Below are 22,060 nucleotides of genomic sequence, written 5' to 3'. Positions count from 1 at the left end.
GTGGTCAGAGAAATACAAAATAAAAAATTAAACAAATGGCAGGAGAAAAAATGTTACAAAATTCTTAAGATCAGGGGTCAGTGATCTGAAATTAATCAATTACATTCCCAAAGGACAGGCTAGAGCAGAGGTTGATTGAAATAGATTTGCTTCTGCAAAGGTTTTTTAAGTGTTGATCATACAAACTGGTTTTTTACCTTCTGTGATTTCCCCTATTTTACAATTGTTTAAAAATTATCCCTTGGGGAGTAGAGCTGAGATGGTAGAGTAAAAAGACAGACCTGTAGAAGCTCCCCGACACAGCCCATAAAATACCGGCAAAAGTGAGTCTAAACAAATCTCAGAGTAGCAAAAGCCACAAAACGACAGAGTGAAAGACATATCCCAAGACAGCCTGGAAGGCCAACAGGAAAGGTCTCTCGCACCAGGCATGGAGCGGAGCAAAGCCCAGCATGGGCCGCACAGTGTGGCAGAGATAGGACATGGAACAGGCATCAGGGCGCCAGCAGCAGCAGCAGTTCACACCTTTCTCAACCCACAAACGTCAAAGACAGCTTCAAAGATCAGTGAGAAAGCTCCTTCACCCAGAAGGGAACCCAGTCTGGACCACTGGCAGCAGCCACTGCAGCAGCAGTCTACATTTTTGGAGCCCTCTGTGTAAAGCCCCTGAGGGAACTGAGCCACTGACCTGAATCTCAGCCCTGAGCTCAGCCCTAGAGTGGAAGTGTGGTATGGTGGAGCTGGAGGCAGTTGTGGGCATTCTTTTTTCACCCCTGATCTTATTGGGAATGTTTCTAGCTTATCCCCCTTACATATCATGCTTGCTGAAGGTTTTAGATATACTTCGTTTCATTTTAAGGAAAACTCCATTCATTCCTATGCTCTCTAGTGTTTTTAATAGGAATGGGTGCCAAATTTTGTCAAAAGCTTTTTCTGTATCTATTATAGTAATCATAGGATTTCTCTTGGTTTTGTTATTGATATAGTCAGTTATGCTGATAGTTTGCCTAATATTGAACCAACCCTGGATTCCTGGTATAAATCCCACCTGGTCAGAGTGTATATCCTGGTGATAAATTGCTGTAATCTTTATTAATATTTCATTTAAGAATTTTGCAGCAATATTCATTAGGGAAATTGATCTATAATTTTCTTTCTCTCTTTTGGCCCTTCCCAGTTCAGGTATCAGCACCTTATCTGCATCATAAAGGGAATTTGGTAAAACTCTTTCTATGCCTGCTTTCCCAAATAGTTTGCACAGTACTGGAATGAATTGTTCTTTAAATGTTTGGGAGAATTAACTTGTAAATCCATCTGGCCTTGGAGATTTTTTTCTAAGGGAGTTCATTGATAATTTGCTTGATTCCTTTTCCTAAAATGGGGTTATTTATTTTATTTCTTCCTCTTAATCTGGGCAATACATATTCTTGTAAATATTCAACCATTTCACTTACATTGTCAGATTTCAATAGCATTGTGTAAAATATGTACTAATTATGGCTTTAATTTCCTCCTCATTGGTGGCATATTCACTCTTTTCATTTTTGATACTGGTCATTTGGTTTTCTTCTTTCTTTTTTTGTAATCTAAGAAATTAACCAAAAGTTTATCTCTTTTATTGGTTTTTCCTTAAAACCAGCTCTTAATTCTATTTATTGGTGTAGTATGTTTTCAGGGAAGACTAGTAGCTCTGGTGTGAAGGCTACCCAGCCCTTCTCAGTGCTGCTTTCCTCTTCTGGGGTCCACCTGTTCCATCTCACTCTCACCTGTGCCTCCAAGAAGCAGTAGCATGAGCAGCAGCCACACTCCAGTAAATAATTTGGGCAGATGGTGAATTAGGGAGGTGAAGCATGTGAAGACTTCTGGTAGAATGGTGGATGAGAACTATTTGTTCCAACAGCCATGAAAGCAGTTGAAGCAGTTAAGAACTGGGGCAACCATCTAAGACACCAAGATCATCCAATGCAACTCGAGCCATCACCAGTCATCTTAATTCTGTCCTACCCCTGGACTGTGATGACTTTGGAGGAGTGAGGTCGATGACTTTGTGTAACTCTGCCTCACTTAAATCCAATTTACCCTTAAATCAAAAGACATCACCCATGCCATTTTACCATTTTTACCAGTCTCCAAGTCCTGTGTCAGCAAGAGATGAAACAGCAAGTGTGGATATAGTGGCAGTTGTAGTCACAATCCTGCACACAGTCAGCCCAGACCAGAGGGCTGTCTTTTCACTGGAAGCAGCAATGGAATTTGGTCAGCCCCCTGGGTGTCTGAACAGCTTATTAAGGATCGTACTGCTCATCTCCTGAAATGAGGAAGTGACTAGACAAGGGTGCCCTAAAACCAATGCATCCAAGATTAGGAGGGAAGAAAACTGGGAATTTTTACAACCAGTGTCTCTGATCAAGGTCTCATTTCAAAAATATGTAGAGGACTGAGTCAAATTTATCAGAACGCAAGCTGAACAAAGCACACCTAGGGACAAGAGTGCCAGGAATCAAGTAGTGTAATTAATCAGTTTCAGAGTGAGAACTGTTCTGGGGCTGAAATAAAAGCACAGGTTAGATACTTAAGTCACAACTGGGGAAGGAGGAAGGAAGGTGCATTACAAACAACTGTTTCCTGGTTTCCCATGACAGTGTAGCACAATACAACAATTCTGGAGTCAAGTCTTTGGGGGTTGTGACCACCTCCCCTAAAGTACAGAACCAGAGGGCTGTGATGGAAACAGGTCTTTGATTCCCTTCACTTAAGCTCGACTGATTGTGAGCAGTCAGAGTTTTGGTTAATCGGTTCAAGCTCCACTGTAAGCTCTGATTCCCCAACCAGAGATGCACCTCTGGAGAAAACACAATTGTTAATATAGTGATTCCATGATCATACTGATCATGTTGAAAATTAATTTCCTTACAAAAGTTGTTGTATTCTGGCAACAAGGTGAAGCCCATCCCTTGAAATGCAAAGTCCAAGCTGGGTTGAAAGCAGAAAAGTTTCATTAGGAAGAAAATCAGACTCTAGTACTGTACACAAACCCAAGAGCCCAGGAGGGGCAGGGGAAAAGGATGTATAATCTTTCCCAGGATCAGGCGGACACAGAAGCAAGATGCTTAGCAGGAACAGTTGACTGCAAGTTTGGTTTGGCCTAGTTTGGGGAGGGGGGTTGGTACAATACCAAGGTCAGCCAGAGAACACCAGCAAAGATATCTGGGAGTGAGCAAGACTGCAGGCTCCTTCCAGTAAACACACTCAGTCATAGACATATTAATCTCAGGAATACTTTTCATCACGTGAGTTTAAACTTGATTCTAGCCTGCTTGGTTGGCCTCCTCTTAGTCCAGATGTGGGAGAGCTAAGTGGCACGGGTGGGGTGGGAGGTGAGCAGCAAGTCCAGAAGGTCACTTTACCCAGCCTGAGTTAGGTGGCCACCCTTACCCCCATAATGAAGAGATGTTTCCAAGTAGACATTCCTTCCTTTGAGCCTGGGAATTTGACGCCCCATTCAGCCCAATGGCAGACTGAATCTGATTTAGGATTCTCCAATGAGATGTTATTCTTCTGAGACTGGGAGAAAACAAAAACCTGTAGCCTGCTCCCCTCCCAACTTACCCAGGCCCCCATCTGCCTAAGAAAATAATGAATTATAATCATTCCCCTTTATACTCCACATTAAGGTTGATCCATCACATTTCAACAAAACACCATCACCTCACTCTTGGACAACTACAATAGCTGCTGAGGGAGGGGCTCTGCCTGCCTCAAGTCTCTCTCTATTCCAGTCCAGCCCCAAAGTCATTTTCCTAAAGTCCAGCTCTGACAATATCATGCCCCTCTCCCACTCAATAAACTCCAGTGCTTCCCTTCTGTTTCTGAAGCAAACACAAAATGCTGTTTGGCCTTCAAAACCCCGGATAATTTGGCCCTCTCCCATCTTTCCATTCTTCTTACACCTTTCCTCTTTGATCCAATGACACTGGTCTCCAGTTTTCACTGGGAAGATCCTCCATCTCCCAGCATTCTTTCTGGCTGTGCCTCATTGCTGGAATACTCTCTGCCCTCTGCTATGACCACTGACCTACCTGGCTCCCTTTAAGTCCCAGCCGAAATCCTGCCTTTGGCAGCCAGTCTTCTCCAAGCCCTCTTAATCCCAGGGTCTTCACTGCTAACTGTGCCCCATCTACCCTGTCTATATCTCACTTTGTACACACTTGTAGGTTGTCTCCCCTTTCATTGTAAGCTCCCTGAGGAAGTTGAGGGACTGTTGTTTGCCACTTTTTGTATCTCCAGGGCTTAGCACAGTGCCTGGCACATGATGGTTGCTCTGGTGTCGTCTGACACTTCCAAGGAACATTTGTCAGAACCTTCATTTGGCATCTTGTTTGAGGACTTTGCTGACTTCCCCTGGAAGGTGGAACATCTCTTTAACCAGGGCCACCCACTCCACTGGCTGAGGTTATAGTAGTTACATTGATATAATATATGTGATAATCATGTGCCTTTGATCATTCCCCCATTTCCTTTCTTAAAACTGCTCACTAACATAAAACAGTATCAATAGATCTCAAATAAAAGACGATATTTTACAACATACACACTGCAACTGGTTGAAAAAAATGGGTTTCCTCTGTGGTATTAAGAAATGTAAGCAAATGCCCTTGGGTAAGATCTGGGACTCTCTCTCTGCACCTCTTTCTTTTTGGTCTCCCTCTCTCTTTCTCAGTTGAACTATCCATGATTTAGCCAACTGATTTTACTATAAGACTAACAATGCAAGGAATGGTAGGCATAAAAATAGTATTTCCATTTTGATTTAATATTTGCAAAGCATTTAACAAATACTGTTTAATTAAATCCTCACCTCAACTCAGGGAGGTAGATGCCCTTATTATACCCATTGTAAAGATAGGGAAACTCAGGCATGATTAGGTGACATGACTTGCTCAGTGATATACAACTAGGGGGTACCACAGGCTGAATTGCAATTCAGGCCTTGTAGGTCCAAGGACAGTACTGCATTCACCATGTCACCTAGTCCCTTAAAGAAAGCATTACAGAAATTAATGTCCAATAGGTACCGAAACATTTAAAAAAGTAATTTTTCTGCCAGCAAAGAATAGGGAACACTGTGTATACCAGTGGAGGAATGGCTAAAGAAATGAAATCTATGAATGCCATGATATATTCAAGAGGGATGGTAAATATAAGGCTTTCAGGGGAAAAAAATTACATGTTTAGGGTTTTATGTACACAATACAATTTGGGGAGGTTGAATGAGGTCGCTTTCATGGGAGGTCTAAAGAAGGTTGGACTGCAGCAGGGGACCTTCTTTGGTAATTACATCCCAAAGCTTTGTCTCCAGCATGATTTCTTAAAAGTACAGTCAAGTAGGAGCTCTAGGGAAAGCCCTTCCCAAATCTATTGCCCTTGTCCACCTTCATTCCAGTAGGAACAAGGTTGTCTACTGATCACCATCCTCCAGAGAAAAGCATGACCCCCTGAGCACACTGGTGAGGCTTCTCTCCACAACGAATCCTCCGATAGAAAGAGATGATCGCTAGGTGGAAGCCTTCCGACACTGAGTTCACAGGGACCTTCACCTCAGAATGGTTTCTCTAATCCTGAAGAAGCTCTGAACTCCATCTGAATGGCATTCTATGCTTGTGACAATGATCAGATTTCTATCTCATAAAAATTCTAAGAAGGGAAATAGGACATGATTGTTGTGTAAGGCATCATCACCTTGATTATATTCCTAAGATTTCTCTCAAGTTTGGAAGGTCTTGTTACATATGTTAAGAGTGGTAACTAAAGCTCAGACACATTCATGACACTTATGAGGCTTGTCTCTAGTGAGAACACTGTGATGTTTAGCAAAATCTGAGATCAGTGGGAAATCATTCCACATTTATTACATGATAATTATTACTGATATTACTGATACACTTCCGTATCTATTTTTTTTCATGTATACCAATACTGGAGCTCTGTGTGAAAGACTTTCCACATTAATTACATTCTTGGGTTTCTCCTCAGTGTGAATTCTCTGATGTAAAGCAAGATGGTAGCTCTGTGTCAAAGACTTTACATATTGATTATATTCTACAGGTTTCTATCTAGAGTGCATTTTCCAGTGAGTAGCAAGATTGGAGGAATATCTAAAAGCCTTCCCACAATGATTACATCCATAAGGCTCCTTGCCTTATAGATTCTCTGATGCAAGAATGTATCTCAATGCAAAATTGTTTCCACACTGATTACCCCGAAAAAACTTCATCTGATGTGCAGAAAGATACCATCTCATTATGAACGGTTTCCACACTGGTGATGTTCAAAATGTTTTTCTCCATTGTGGATTCTTGGATAGGCATCAAGATACAGCTTCATTATGGAATCTTTCCACATTGATTTCATTCATATGGTTTCTCTACAGTAAGGATAATTTAATGTGTGCCAAGACTGCCCCTGGATGTGAAAGACTTTCCACAGTGATTACATTCAAAATGTTTCTCTCCAGTTTGGATTCTCTGATATGCAGCAAGATGGGCGCTCTTTCTGAAAGCTTTTCCACATTGATTACATTCATAAGGCTTCTATCCACTGTGGATTCTCTGACGGGCACCAAGAATCTGCCTCCTTGTGAAAGCCTTTTCACACTGACTTCATTCATAAGGTTTATTCTCCAGTATGGATTCTCTGTTGTGCAGCAAGACTGCCCTTGTCTGTGAAAGCCTTTCCACATTGATTACATTCAAAAGATTTCTCTCCACTGAGGATTCTGTGATGGGCAGCAAGACTGGAGCTCTTTATGAAAGTTTTTCCACATTGATTACATTCAAAAGATTTCTCTCCAGTATGGATTCTCTGATGACCAGCAAGATTTCGCTTTGTTGTGAAAGCCTTTCCACATAGATTACATTCATAAGGTTTCTCTCCAGTGTGAATTCTCTGATGTACAGCAAGATTGCCCTTGTCTGTGAAAGCCTTTCCACAGTGATTACATTCATAAGGTTTCTCTCCAGTATGGATTCTCTGATGGGCACCAAGTTTGCTCCTGCTAGTGAAAGCCTTTCCACATTGATTACATTCATGAGGTTTCTCTCCAGTGTGGATTCTCTGATGGGCAGCAAGATGGTACCTCTCTATGAAAGTCTTTCCACACTGATTACATTCAAAAGGTTTCTCTCCACTGTGGATTCTTTGATGAGCAACAAGACGGGAGCTCGTTCTGAAACTCTTTCCACATTGATTACATTCAAAAGGTTTCTCTCCACTGTGGATTCTCTGATGGGCAGCAAGACTGCCTCTGTCTCTGAAAGCTTTTCCACACTGATTACATTCATAAGGTTTCTCTCCAGTGTGAATTCTCTGATGTCCAGCAAGACTGCCCCTATCTCTGAAAGCTTTTCCACAGTGATTACATTCGTAAGGTTTCTCCCCAGTGTGAATTCTCTGATGTCCAGCAAGCTGGGAGCTCGTCCTGAAAGTCTTTTCACATTGATTACATTCAAAAGGTTTCTCTCCACTGTGGATTCTATGATGGGCAGCAAGGCTCTCCATCCTTGTGAAAGCCTTTCCACATTGATTACATTCATAAGGCTTCTCGCCAGTGTGAATTCTCTGATGGGCAGCAAGATTGCCCCTGTCTCTGAAAGCCTTTCCACAGTAATTGCATTCATAAGGTTTCTCTCCAGTGTGGATTCTCTGATGGGCAGTAAGATGGCACCTCTGTATGAAAGTTTTTCCACAATGATTACATTCAAAAGGTTTCTCTGCAGTGTGGATTCTCTGATAGACATCAAGACTCTTCCTCCTTGTGATAGCTGTTCCAAAATGATTACCTTCATAAGGCTTCTCTCGAGCGTGGATTCTCTGATGGGCAGTAAGACTGGAGCTCTGTGTGAAAGCCTTTCCACACTGATTACATTCAAAAGGTTTCTCTCCAGTGTGGATTCTCTCATGGGCAGCAAGACTAGATTTCTTTCTGAAAGTCTTGCCACATTGATTGCACTGAAAAGGTTTTTCTCCACTGTGGATTCTCATATGGGCAGCAAGACTGCCCCTGTCTCTGAAAGCCTTTCCACACAGACTACATCCATAAGGTTTTTCTCCAGTATGGATTCGCTGATGTACAGCAAGATTACCACTGTCTGTGAAAGCCTTTCCACAGTGATGACATTTATAAGGTTTCTCTCCGGTGTGGATTCTCTGATGGGCACCAAGTTTGCTTCTGCTAGTGAAAGCCTTTCCACATTGATTACATTCATGAGGTTTCTCTCCAGTGTGGATTCTCTGATGGGCAGCAAGATGGTACCTCTCTATGAAAGTCTTTCCACACTGATTACATTCAAAAGGTTTCTCTCCACTGTGGATTCTTTGATGAGCAACAAGACGGGAGCTCGTTCTGAAACTCTTTCCACACTGATTACATTCAAAAGGTTTCTCTCCACTGTGGATTCTCTGATGGGCAGCAAGACTGCCCCTGTCTCTGAAAGCTTTTCCACACTGATCACATTCATAAGGTTTCTCTCCAGTGTGTATTCTCTGATGTCCAGCAAGATGGGAGCTTGTTCTGAAAGTTTTTCCACATTGATTACATTCAAAAGGTTTCTCTCCAGTGTGGATTCTATGATGGGTAGCAAGACCCTCCCTCCTTGTGAAAGTCTTTCCACACTGATTACATTCAAAACGTTTCTCTCCACTGTGGATTTTCTGATAGGCTTCAAGACACTCCCTCCTTTTGAAAGCTTCTCTACACTGATTACCTTCATAAGGCTTCTCTTCACTCTGACTTCTTGGATTTGCAGTAAGACCTGAGCTCTGTGTGAAAGTCTTTCCACAATGATTACATTCAATAAGTTTCTCTTCCCTGTGGATTCTCTGATGGCCAATAAGGAGAGATCTATAGCACACAGCATTCCCACATTCATGACATTCATAAAACTTCTCCCCAGTATGAATCTTATAAGATCTATTAAGATCTAAGTTGCAACAAAACACCTTCCCACACTCAGGACATACACAACTTTTCATTCCAGTATAAGAAGGAAAAGAGGAGTGAGAGGATGAGGTTGATTCCCATTCATTATATTCATCAGGCTCCTCTCCAATGGGAATTTGCTGATGAAGAATGAGCTGAGAGTTCTGACTCAAGGCCTTCCCACCTCTATTACTTACACAAAGCATTTCTTCATTATCACTTTTCTGATGTGTCATAAAGTTTGAACTCCAGTTCCAGGTCATTTTCCATTGATTATCTGGATACACTAGCATCTCAGTAGCTTTCTCAAGGGACTGAAAAAGCTCTACATGTTCAATAAAGCACTTTCTACATTCACTATCCTGACCAGAGTTATTCCCAGACATCATTTTCTTACAGTGATGTAGGATACAAGGCTTTCCAATTTCATCAAATTCATAGTCACTTTTTGAATTTTTTTCTATCTTGATATTAGATGCATGGATTTCTCTCAACTTGAAGTCCCAGGGACTGTATCTCAAGAATTGATGCAGGTCATGATTTTGCAGAAAAATTCCAAGGTTTCCAGTCACCTCATTTTCTTCAAACCTGCTGTCTAACCCTGAAGAAAAGAAATAAACATGTATAGAGCACAAGATGCATACACAGAAGTACATGCAACTGCAATGGCTACTGGAGACTTGGGTGGCTCATGACCTTTCCATCAACAGCCAAAATGCAACAATACTTTGCGTACTCTGATAAACACCGGCATTCAATAGACTGTCTCAGTGGAAGGAGAAGAGACACAGGCTGTGAGAGTGACAAAGGAGGTGTACACTACAGAGGGCTGGACCCATCACAGACTCACTCTCTCCAAGCTAAACGTTTCCATGCAACAAACGCAGCAACCACAAGCCAAGATGGCTGCCAGACTTAATGTCAACAGATTCGAGTGATTCTCCTTGGAAGAAATAGTGTGTTACTATGTTGGAGACAAAAGTGAGCCAACACAGGGTTTGCAGCACCCCAGCAGAACAGCAGTGAGGAGCTTTGAGAGATTTGTTATAAAGCACCGTATTTACTCATCTCAGCCTGAACACTTGTATACATCCAAATTGGTTTGATAAAAATGATGGCGAGATGCAAAACCTAATAAAGAAACAATGAAAATTCTCTAGGGCTTACCCGTCCCTGGGCTTCTTTTCACAGCTGCACTTCCAGGACTTTTATATGGTGTAGTTTTTTAAATGGGGTATCTCCTACTATCTCTTCCTGCATAGCTTTGTTGGTGATATATAAATTACTTAATCTGAAAAGGTGACAAGCCCAGACCAATGCAGAGGTGGTACACACAGAATAGTGTGCACTTAATGAAGCTTCTGAAGCTGAGATACACCAGAATATGGATCCATTCTCTGCCACTTGTGAAAATTTTGGTCTGATAATTAACATCAAGAAAAGAGAGGAAATGGTCCTTACCCAGGGACAGCAGGTTCTGCACATTCTCCAGCATGACCTCCTTGTACAGCTCTTTCTGATAATGGTCCAAGAGGCCCCACTCCTCCTTAGTGAAGTCCACAACCACATCCTTGAATGTCACCAACTCCTAAACCATCAAAAGTCACATGATTTAAAGCTCAAAGAGACTCCAAAATTCCTCTAGTCCAACTCTCATTCACTTTGAAGAGGCAACTGAAGCTCAGAGAAGGGATTTCCCTAACACTCATATCACTTATATGAGTGTCAGAGCCAACACTTGCAATCAGTTATTAAGACCACAATGGAATATGGAGAAAAGCATTTTACATCTGAAATAAGAATCACGATGGAATAATCAAAGCTAGTAAAATGTTTTACTAGACAATGCTTCTCCTGATGGGATTCAGAGCAAGATACATGCTCTGTTAGTGATGCACAAGAATCTGTATGGGAGATAGGGGGGCCATATGTAACTCTATCTCTGTCCTAAGTGACATATTAAGAATATTCTTACGAAGAGCTTGTGAGAAGTTGGTTAGGACTGTGGATTCTGGGAGGAAAAAAACAACAAGGTGACAGTGATCTCAGTATGAAAATATTTCTAAAGGGAGATTACTCACAGTATGGCCTCACCAGAGTGGTATGAGACTGTTTCCAGCCAAATGAAGAAGAATTCTCTACTCTTATACTGAGGGGGTGAGATGGTCCTGGGCATGATGAGTCATACTTAAACATCTTCTCTCTTTGCTTTATGATTGCTTTCAACTGTTCATAGGACATTCTTTGATTTTAATATTTAATTATAGACAAATAAGAGTAACTATGTGGGGAAAGGAGGATTCCTTCTTCCATTAAAAATGTAAAATTTTATTAAGTGGGGTTAGAGATGGACCTAATGTATAAGACATTGACAATTTATGAAAAATAAATTATTTCATCATGCTGCTACAACTCTGGGTCACTGGGCTTAGGTTGTTTAGGGAGTCAAAAGAATGGGTCAAGAAGCAGACTGATGGAGACTGTACAAGACAGTGACTGCTTCTTCAAATCCTTTGGTGCTTACGAGAACCCATCTAGTTTCTCAGTCTGGTACATACAAAACATGTGCTTAGCCAAGGCACTTGGCATTTGATGCTTCTCATTTCTAGCAGAATGGTGTGATTCACTGGTTAAGAAGTTGCTGCTGTTCTTCATTCTTATCTTTATAATTTCTGAACATATGGCCTTTATACCAAATTTTAAGAGTTTTTCATGAAAGAATGACCCACTGATAGAAGGTAAAATATCAAAAGTTTCCAGGGGCTCTAGAGGAGACCCCATCATAATTTAATTTAGGACACATTCAGTTCCATTTGCAGCCAGGTCCTCAAAGTATAGGGCTCACTCCTTTGGATTGGTCTATAGCCAGAGTTTTCTTGTGTAACTTTTTCTCCTCAGAAGCAGAAGAGACTCAGTCCCAAAATAGGGTGAAGGAGGGAGAAAGGGAGTTGAAGGACAAATGAAGAAAAGGAGCTCTCAGGAGGAACCAGTATATTACATTTTGGCCCAGGCATAATGTGAGCCTTGGAGAGGAAGTGGGTACACTAGAACAGAGTTAAGGAAGAAGACGGGTCATTGCCACAACCATGGTATTGCAGCTCATGGAGACCAGGAAAAGGAGTAGAGAAGGCAGGGTCCTGAATTTCTAGCCATGAGTGTGAATGAAGGAAGAGGATGATCCTGAGGCATCAGAACTGAGGCAGAAAGAAAAGTGGTGGACCCTCTCACAAAGGCCTTGTTCTGCTTTCCATATGGCTCACATTTCTAGGCAAATTCTGCCTTGGACTCCTCCTCCTGACCGACTCCCTGGCTGGCAGAAGCAGCCCTTTTCTTTGACATAAAGATGTCTCCTAAAAATTCAGTGTTGGGCTATTAGTTCCCAGGAAGGTCTGAGCCAAGAGGTCAGAGAGATCAGACGGCCTACCTAAAGTTTAACTGACTAGGCTTCAGAGACCAAGAAGTGGTCTTTGATGCCACCTTCTTGCCATGATTCCTGCTTCACTCAGCCCTCTATAGCCCTCCCCCAGAAGCTCTGTCTCCTGATTGGACAGAGTTCACCTCAACCAGCCCAACATGTATCAGGTGATTGCTGCTCTATGGTTACACAAACCCTGCCCCCATTCTCACCCCTGCCAATCCATTTCCTTCTTTGATTTTGGGAAGCACACTCACACCTTTAGCACTCATATCCCAAATTTGACCACTGAGGCTTTCACATAACAAGTGGGCAATGATTTTTAAAAATGAATTTTTAAGAAACCATAAATGACTCCATTGGATGCTATACTGCTATATATTCTGAGGTCAATGTCCTCAGTGTCCCCTTCAGTACCTCCTTTCCCCCAATTTCTTTGAGAAAAATCAGGACCCACTTCCTGTCCTGTTATTCTGTCTAAGAAGGCACAAAGGGCTTAGCCAATGTTGATTAACCACCTAACTAATCAAGCAGCTACCATTTTCTTTGGACTGGTGTAAGTAGCCATGCTAAAGACCCTTGTGACAGACCTTCCTAACTCTAACTCTAAATCCACACTATGTTTCTGTTCCTCAACATGGTCCTTTCCCTCTCTCTCTCCCCTAACCTGATCTGACCCAAACCTTCTCTGAAAGCTTCTGCCTACAAAACCTCAGGGATCCCAGCCAAAGCATGAGGCGTGTACCTCAGGAGAGCCTGTTTCTATGTCCTCTGTGGAACTGAGACACACATGTCCATCAGGGAGTGTGTCACGGTCTTGAATGGATGAATAAACCACAGCACACTGTCTGTGGGTAACCTGCACTCTCATGTTCTGCCTGCCCCTACCAAGTACCCTAACAATTCTTACAATAGGACCAAATGAGGTAATATTTATATGGCTCCTGGCACAAAGAAGATACCATGTAACCAGCCCCTAAAAGCTTTCCAGTCTTCTTTCACCTTGGTCTTCTCCTCTATGATGCAGAGACACTGGCCTCCTGGCTCATCTTTGACCAAGACCCTCCATCCCCTGACCCTGGTGCCTTTCCAATGGCTGTCTCTCATGTTTGGAATGTCCTCCCCTCTCACTGGGGTCTCCTGGCTGCCCATCTCAGCTAACATCTCCCCTTCTGAAAACAAGTTGTTCCTAGTCTGTTCCCTCTCCCAGCGCCTCTCATTCATACAGTACAGATCTTGTTTGCACACAGATGCTGACATATTTTCTCCCAAATAGACTGAATTCAGAGAGCAGGGATTGTTATTTTTTTAAACTTTCTTTAAAAAGTTAGCACTGTGGAGACACTTTCTAAAGGCTAAGTGACTTGACCTAAAAAATGGTACATGGGAAGGACTCAGAGAGACCTGGGAAGACCTGTGTGGCCTGGGGCAGGAGGACATGAGCAGACCCAGGACAGTTTCTGCTCTGCTGACAGCACTGCAAAGGACATCACACCTCTAACAGCTTCCTTGTCTCTCTGTAATTCCACCTTGGCTGATGGGGATCAGGCCTGTGGATAGACTGCACTCATCTAATACTTTGGGACCGTGACATGGAACTAGGACAGGTAGCAGGGGCAACCCCCAGAACTTGGAGGGAGGCCCACTCCTGGCAAGCCTGGAGGACACTCACCAAGAAGTCAGAGGAGAGAGATGAGGCCCAATGGAAAGGGTAGCCAGCAGAAGTGAGGTACAGGAAGGGGCCCTAGTTCAGACCTACATGGCACCTGCCTGTACAGAGCTGGCTCCCAGAAGACAGAGAGAACTCAGCTTTGAGGAAAGATGGCAGAGACTCCTTGGTTCCAAGAAAGAAGGCAAAGAGATCTCAGCTCCAAGGGAAGAAGCCAGAAAGATTTCAGCTCCAAAGGTTTCTGCTTCCTGCCAATCAACCCTGGGAGGATCTTCCTAATCCCTAGAGTGCTGCCCTTTCAGAAGGGAATTATGATTTGCCAATCTGTGCCTCATAATTTAATTAATTAGTATTTAATTAATTAGTTGACTACCTGATTAATAACTCTTTGTCTCTGGCTGGCTGCTTCTGTCATTCTCAGGGTGGACACTAGCTCAGTAAAGTCCTGTTAACACTTCCATCTTCTGCAAGAACCCCTCTGCCCTCCACTCCACCTGAAAATGGATGATCCCCAAGGACAGAGGCTTTATTTCTCTACCTTTAGAGATAGACTGTGCTTTCCCTCAGCTTACACACGAATACACATGTATGTGTGCTAGCCAGCAAAGAGTAATGGGAAGTAAACCCACTGCCCACTAGCCTTAGACTGCTGAGTCCTGGGTTCAGATCCTGTCCCTGCCACTTATTACTTGTCAATGAAAGGAAGTCACTGTTACTGCTTGGGTCTCAACTAGAGTGGCAGAAAGGCCTTTCTAGGACTCCAAGTATAAGACAAGGGTTGATAATTTAATATTTCTTCCATAAGGTTTCAGTCACATTCACTGTGAACCAGCCCCTGGAGCCCCACCAGGACTGGGTTCAAGAACACAAGGCCTTCATCTGAATCCCGAGAAGGGGAATGTGGATGGAATCAGGAAAACTTGAGGTCCAAGAGGTCCTCAGACACTGGTTGGCTGTGCAACCTTGGTCAAGTCACTTCATCTCTGGCTTCCTCAGTTTCCCCTTGTGTAAAAGGGGATAAAGCTTCCCTGACTCTCAGATTCTATCTTCACTGATGCTGGATGAACTGCACTCACCTGGTATGAGGATCTCTTGGTTTCAGGGGTCATTTTCCTTGGTGTATTGCCTAGGAATAGGCATTGGTCCTCAGCAAGCTGACCTGGGGAAGGAGAAGAACCTCAGGGTGAGAGAGATATTGACTTTGCCTTGTCTTCCTAGGGTGTATGCTGGAGTGACAGAAGGTGAGTACTTAGAGCAGTTACAAAGGCCCTGCCATGCCTTCAGTAGAGAGACTCCACCATAGGAGGAGGGCAGCAAGGACGGTCACCTTTGGAAATGAACTTCTGACCTGGAAGAGGACTTGTTACCCTCTGAACTCCTCCTGTTAGGTCTCATGCCCCTCCCCCATCTTCCTACAGGGTCTCAAGAGGCAGAAGGGGCTTGGGATCCCAGAGGAAATGAGACCAGTCAGACACTCAATGACCCCACACCAGAGCTCTGCTTCCATCTATTACTATGGGTGTGATATGTGGGTCAGCCAACTGTGACTCAATGGTAACACTGGGGATGGTACCTGTCAATAGAACTTTACTGTACAGGTCTCTAACCTAGGCATGGTCAGAGGCAAAACTGAGCAGGATAGAGGCAATGTACCAGACATCAAGGAAGGGTTTAATTGATTCATTTCAAAGTCAGGGAGGAGGTCTGCAAACCTCAAGTCCTCTTTTTGGGGAGGGCTTCCCCTGCTGGGGGGAAGGAAGAGTTTATACACATGCAAAGCACAACTGGGCTGGATCATGACATAATCAATTTTAGGTCTTGACTTGCTATTCACAGGGCAGACTCATGCCTGGCATTCCTGGGTCCAATGGGAAACAGTTCGTAAGTTGACTGTCTCAAGTCTTGAGGGTCGTGATTACTCTGTGGGTACAGAACCAGTGTTCTGAGGCAGGAACTGGTTTTACAATCTTTGATTCACTTCACTGAACGTACAGAAGCACAGGAACGTTGGAGTTGTCCAAAGTGGATCGATCACTTCAAGTGGCTCAGAATCTCTGATTCCCAAGCCCGAATCCCCTGGGGAAAGGGTAGTTCTCAAAAATCTAGGTAGTTAGTATATTCATTACACATATGATACGGAATAACATGAGAATCATAAACCCCTCTACATACCCCAGTACCTTTGGGATGTGACAGGGAGCCTGGACAAGTAGCTGGAGCAACCCCCAGAGCCAAGACTTGGAGGGAAGCCTGGTCCTGGCAAGTCTGGAGGACACTCAGCAAGAGGTCAGAGGGGGAAGATGAGGCCCAAGGGAAAGTACAGCCAGCAGAACCAGGGAGTGGTGAGGGGCCCTTGGTCAGACCCAACTGCCACATGCATGTGCAGAGCTGGCTCCCAGAGTCAGAGAGATCTCAACTCCAAGGGAGAAAGGCAGAGAGAAATCTCAGTTCCTCTGAAGGAAGAATGCAGAGAGACCTTAGCTCCAAAGAAGGTAGAAGGATCTCAGCTCTTAGCCCTTTTTCCCAGACAACCTGCTCTGGCTGGGTCTTGCTAATCCTGAGAGTCCTGCCCAGCCCTGCTGTCCATCTTCTAGGTTTACCCCTCTTCTTCCCTTCTCTCCTGCCCTCCCAGTTTCTCAAACTTCACCCCAGGGAGAGAATTCCACCAGAGTCTGCACCTACTAGGTTGGTCATCTCTGAGCTCCCCTCCCCCATTGCTCCACCCCCCACTTCCTCCCTCACTTTTCTTAGACTCCAGACCTCCTCAGCAGAATCTCCTGGTCCTCCAGATCTCCTCCCACTCCAATCATGTTCCCCACAAGAATATGCCCAGCTTACATCCCTCCTGGTTCTCCCAATCATTCCCCTCCCCTGATCCCCTCCTTCCTCAGGTCCCTCTTTCTTCTCTGCAGCCTGGGCCCAGACCTGCCCACTCCCACCCAACTCTCCTCCAAACGGAGGACATTCACCACCTTGGCCCATCTCCATTCCTGACCTTCCATACTCCAAGCCTAATGCTTAGGTGGCCTTTCCCTCTGTCTTCTTTTTATTTCTCAAGAGATCTTTTCTCACAGGAAAGCAGCTGGATTTTAATGAGGAGATGTGACCATGACATCAGAGTACCTGGTCCTAAGTCATATGTTACCTTTAACACATTATAAACTTTATCTACTGATATCAACCTTCACATCTGCCCCTAAGTCTAGGGCTTTGGTTGTTACCTGGTTAAGCAAGTGAAATCTACCCCTTGGGAGGTCTGAGTATTTCTCTTGCCACCCCTCAAAACCTGAGTTCTAATGGGAAGGGGAGAGCTGCAGGAAGCAAGAAGTGTTGGTCCTGGCAGGCAAGGATGGCTGGAAATCAGGAAGGAGACCAGTGAAGGATTGAAGTGGGATTGCTGTGGGGAGTGGAGCACATTACCCCAGCACTGAATCCTTTACGATTCTTTTTGTATTTTCTTTGAACAAAAATAAAGACAGACCCTACTCTCAGGTCCTTATGTGGCAACAGGGAGTGGTAGACAGGGAGGGGGCTCAATGGCTAAAAATGTTACTAGGCTGGCCAGTGAGGCTCTGGGGTATAGACTGACTTTCTTTCCCAGGTACTGGAGCAGAGTAGGATATGCCCTGGGTTCTCATTTCTTCAACTGGAGAGGAAAAGGAAAGTTAGAAGTTGAAAAACAAAGTCAACAGAAATATACATACATATACACTATATCTCCAAGGCAATATGCATAGTGACTGCTATGGATATGCCAGCAAATTTCCTAATTTCCAGGATTGAATGGCAAGATATAATAGATCCTCTTCATTGAAGACAGCAACAACATATTATTTCAAACACCAGAAAGCCAAATCCATTATGGTAGCCAAAAAGTCTATACACATTATTACTGCAGGGAGCACCACCATCCCCAAGCCTTCCCTCCATCAGGCCTTCACACACATAGGCTTCCCCTAAGCAAGATACCCTTCTCTCACCCAGGATAACTGCTCTGTCTCTAAGCCTCCTCTCTCTCCCTCCAAGCTCCAACTCCCTCCAACTCACACCAACTTCCTGCTCCACCCACTGAGCAAGCTCCTCCCATCACAGGCTCATAGAGACTTAGACTCAAGTGACTCAGGCTTCCATGTGACTCAAGAAGGGCCTATTAATGGATGGGAAAGATCCCTACTTACCTACATACAGATTTATATATTCAAACATTTACATATATATCTATAAATCTACTTGGCTTGGTGGTAAAACGTTCTGTTCTTCTTTTATTATACCCTCTTCCAGGAACTGGCACCACTCACTGGCCTTTCTGCCCCTTTCCCACCCTCAGACAAACAGAAAACTATCCCCAAGCTTTCCTCCCTCTACCCAGGAAGGCTCTTTCCTTCTCCCATGGGCCTTAGTGTCCTTCAAAATGGCACTCACATCTGTCCTTCTGCAGGTCTCACCTGACTTTCTCTCTCCATCCCCAGCTCCTAGTGCCATCCTCTCAGAGATGACCTTCCATCTGTCTTCTCTCTGTCTAGAAGCCTAATATAAGGAATCATTTACAGGTTATGAATAGAGAGCCAGACTTAAAATCAGAAGACCTGAGTCCAAATCTGGCCTAAGATCCAGGTTGGAAGGAACACCTTCAACAAGTCCCTGAGGAGAGATTAATGGCCTGCAATATTTCCAAGATCCAAGCTAGCTCTGATGTTCAGAGATTTTGAATCATCTCCCAAGAGACAAAACATTGGACCCCCAGAAAGAACTTGGGTGAATGTTGAGGGCAGCCCAAGGACCTAGGGAGTCTCAGTGGTCAGAAGTATCCCTAACCCCTTCTGGTTCAGCCTGGCTGGTTGGTGGTTGTCCTTCCTTCTCCAAGAAGACCGAGACGACATCACCATGATGTTCCATCCACCAAGAAGTAGAAGGGTGGGATGTGAGAGGAAGGGGGATAGTGAGAGGGAGGAAGAAGAAAGGCCCAGAAAAAGGAAGGGGAACATGGAATTCCAAAACCCATGAGTTGGTAGGTAGGGGTGAAGGAGTAACAAATGCTAATAAAGAGAATGGAGGAAGGTCAGAGGTCAGACAAGGGGTGATAATCCAACCCCCACACTCCCATGCCATCTTTGGTCAGGGACTCAGAAATCAAAAATACTTGGATTTCAGGAAAGGCTTTCCAAAGGCCAGCATCTGTAATTAGGTGAGCTAATGGGGACAGATCTGCCCTCTGGTCTATAGCACTTACTGCAGATCCTGGCACATATTAATGAAGAGCTGGATAACTGACTTTTCCAATTCATTCATTCATTCATTCATTCACTGGGAGAGGTAAGAGGAATTGAGAACCAAGTTCCAGGTCCTCAGTCATTTAGGAGGTGGCCAACAATTCCCTGGCTCTGGGGACCCCATCCCTGCCCACTGGGTACTCAGAAGTAAAGCTGAGCTGGGGCAGAAGGGGCTCATGGCACCAAGGCTCCTGGGTTCTTAGATGAAGAAGGAACCTCACAGATTTCACCCACCTCCAAGCTGCCTTCAGCCAATAAGGCTGATCAGGACAATCGATCAACATCCATTAAGCACCGAACACGCCTGGTCTGGGGTCAGGAAGACCTAGGTTCAAATTCCGCCTCAGACACCAGCCGTGAGACCCTGGACACGTCACCTGACCCTCCTGGCCTCACTTTTCCTCTTTTACAACACGAGCAGAGACGCCTCCAGGATGCCCAACACCCCGGAACCACCGCGTCCCTTCCGGACACGACTCTCCCTCCAACCGGCGCCGGACCGTCAGAACCCGCGGCCATCCCCCCTGCTCTCCTCCGGGGTCTCCCCGCAGGCCCCGTCCCTGCGGAGCCCGGTCCGGTCCGTGCGCTCGGACCGACCCTGACCCGGCGGCTCCGGCCATTTCTCCCCGAATTCTCCTTCCATAAAGCGGGATCCCACGGAGCCCACAGGACCGGACTCCCGTCCCACGCACGGACCGTGGACTCCCCTAGTGACCCCCCGGGACCGAGAGATCCCCCGGGACAGAGAGACCCCCACGGGGCCGAGAGACCCCCACGGGACCGAGAGATCCCCACGGGACCGAGAGATGCCCACGGGCCGAGAGACCCCCACGGGACCGAGAGATGCCCACGGGCCGAGAGACCCCCACGGGACCGAGAGACCCCCACGCGCGGGGGCTTCGGCCGCGGATCCAGGTCGGGATCCGACGTCCTCGAGGCTTTCTCGGGCCGTGAAGGAGGCGGGCACGTCCGAGGCCGCGGGCAGACTCCGGCCCGTCCTCGTGGAATCCCCGGGTCTTACGCTCCTCCGGACAAGCTCCCCTCCCCCACATCCGGGTCTCTCGTTCCTTGTCCCCGGCGGGGGGCTCCCCAGGCCTTTCCCCCTCCCCTCAGTATCCTCGTAGAAGTTTTCGGTGGTGCCCGGCCCGGGGGAGGAAATCTCGCGGGATTTCCCTTCGGGGCTCCCCTCGCTGGGCCCCGACTCTCACCTGGTCCCGGCTCCGGGTCCGCCCGAACCTGCTCTTTGATCTCTCAGGCTGAAGAAAATCTGGAGAGCTTGAGGCGGGCCGACCTACGCCGCCATCTTCCCAGAATCCTCTGCGGGACGTGGTCTCCTAGGTAACGGCAGACGCTATTAACGAGCCGGAAGTGGAAGGAGTCATGTGGAAAGGATTCCTGCCTCCAGAAAGCCCTAGAATCCAGAAGGATTAACTGGGGGCAAGTGTCAGGAATGCGAGAGGCAAGGGCAGGGTGGGCAGAAAGACCAAAGAAAGAAGAGAAGTCGGGAAAGACTTGGAGGGAAAGGCCCAGGAAATGAGAATTTAAAACAGGGATTGCATGTGACAGGGAATTGAGGGGAAGAGGAAGAGGAAGGTTAAATACTTAGAGTGAAAAGTTAAAAGGGATGAAGGAGCCAAAATCTGAGTCTAGGATTCATTTTAACGTGAGAGGAGGCAAGAAAGAGAAACCTGACTCAGGACTTTAAGGGAAAGTTAAAAATAACCCTACACCCGTGGGGGAGGGGTCAGAAAACAAAACCCCCTGTGTCTTGTTGACACCAAACACATTTAAAAGATTTTCAAAAGGCCATGAATAAAAATAAACATGTGATAAAACAGGTACGACTTCTTGGGTGAAACCAGACAAGAAGGATCCCAGTCTTGCTGTCAGACTCAGCAAAAACCATCATAACAAACCCTGGAAGGGATAAGCTAGGAAAAGAAGATTCTGCAGCATCCACAGAGAGCCAAGCAATAGCCACAAGTAAATGCCAGGGTCCCTGTTGTAGAAACAGATGGGATAACTGGTTCAAAATGTGAAAGAATTCACTTAGACCTTCTCTGTAGCCATTGGGAGCTTAATTGAGGTAAAAGTAGCATGCCTGAGATATAGCAAGAAACTAAACAAAGGCCTTGATATAGGAAAAGGGTCAAACTTATATAGGATGATTTTAGAGTTTCCTTGTGGGGCTTGGAGATCAAGGGTAAGTCTTGCAAGATAAAGGCACAAGGTGAGAAATATGAATGACACAAGATAAGGAAATCCCATTCCCCAGGATGCAGGGTAGGGGGAGCAAGGAATTATATAGTCCAGGATAAGGGGAAATTTGAGATAAGGGGAGACTTTAGGGCACCAAGGGCTTCACAAAGTCAATCAATAGTATTTTAACTCTTAGGGTACTGTTTCTATCCACATCATCCCTGTGCCTTGAACTTTTCATTGGTAAAGAGAGCAGTAAGTGAAGTACAGGGGAGACCCACAATCAGAAAAGGACAATACTTTACCAGTCCTATCAACTCTGGATTAAGTTTCACATAAAGATAAGAAAAACAAAGTAGACCTGAATAGGAGGCCTGAGAGACTAAACCAAAAAGACTTAAGGTGTCCTCTGAATGGGAATTGCTCAGCAGACATATTTCTAAACAGCATATGGAACTTCTACAAATGTATATTTGGGACACACAATAGCGGTATGTTGCCTTTGCTTATACATATTTGCCATGGGGGTT

The 22,060-nt window shown here is 45.1% G+C and overlaps 1 protein-coding gene across 3 annotated transcripts; it reads right to left on the bottom strand.

Annotated features, from left to right (window-relative positions):
* Positions 1 to 4,792: 4,792 nt before the first annotated feature.
* Positions 4,793 to 20,662, bottom strand: LOC140508286 (uncharacterized). Of its 3 annotated transcripts, XM_072616087.1 has the most exons (5): positions 15,911 to 19,518; positions 15,138 to 15,220; positions 14,435 to 14,555; positions 10,439 to 10,565; positions 4,793 to 9,578 (listed from the first exon to the last, which is right to left on the bottom strand). In XM_072616087.1, the coding sequence occupies exons 3-5, from the start codon at positions 14,474 to 14,476 to the stop codon at positions 6,673 to 6,675; spliced, it is 3,075 nt and encodes a 1,024-aa protein (XP_072472188.1). In that variant the 5' UTR covers positions 14,477 to 14,555; positions 15,138 to 15,220; positions 15,911 to 19,518; the 3' UTR covers positions 4,793 to 6,672. The 3 variants fall into 3 exon arrangements, with proteins under 3 accessions (XP_072472188.1, XP_072472190.1, XP_072472187.1); XM_072616089.1 differs by lacking the exons at positions 14,435 to 14,555; positions 15,911 to 19,518 and adding an exon at positions 20,540 to 20,662; XM_072616086.1 differs by lacking the exon at positions 14,435 to 14,555.
* Between the last annotated feature and the right edge of the window lie 1,398 nt (positions 20,663 to 22,060).

Source organism: Notamacropus eugenii, chromosome 5 (genome assembly GCF_028372415.1).
Source record: "Notamacropus eugenii isolate mMacEug1 chromosome 5, mMacEug1.pri_v2, whole genome shotgun sequence".
Taxonomy (NCBI): Eukaryota; Metazoa; Chordata; class Mammalia; order Diprotodontia; family Macropodidae; genus Notamacropus; species Notamacropus eugenii.
The sequence above is the reverse complement of the archived record's forward strand: the minus strand, read 5'-3'. Positions and strand labels throughout refer to the sequence as shown.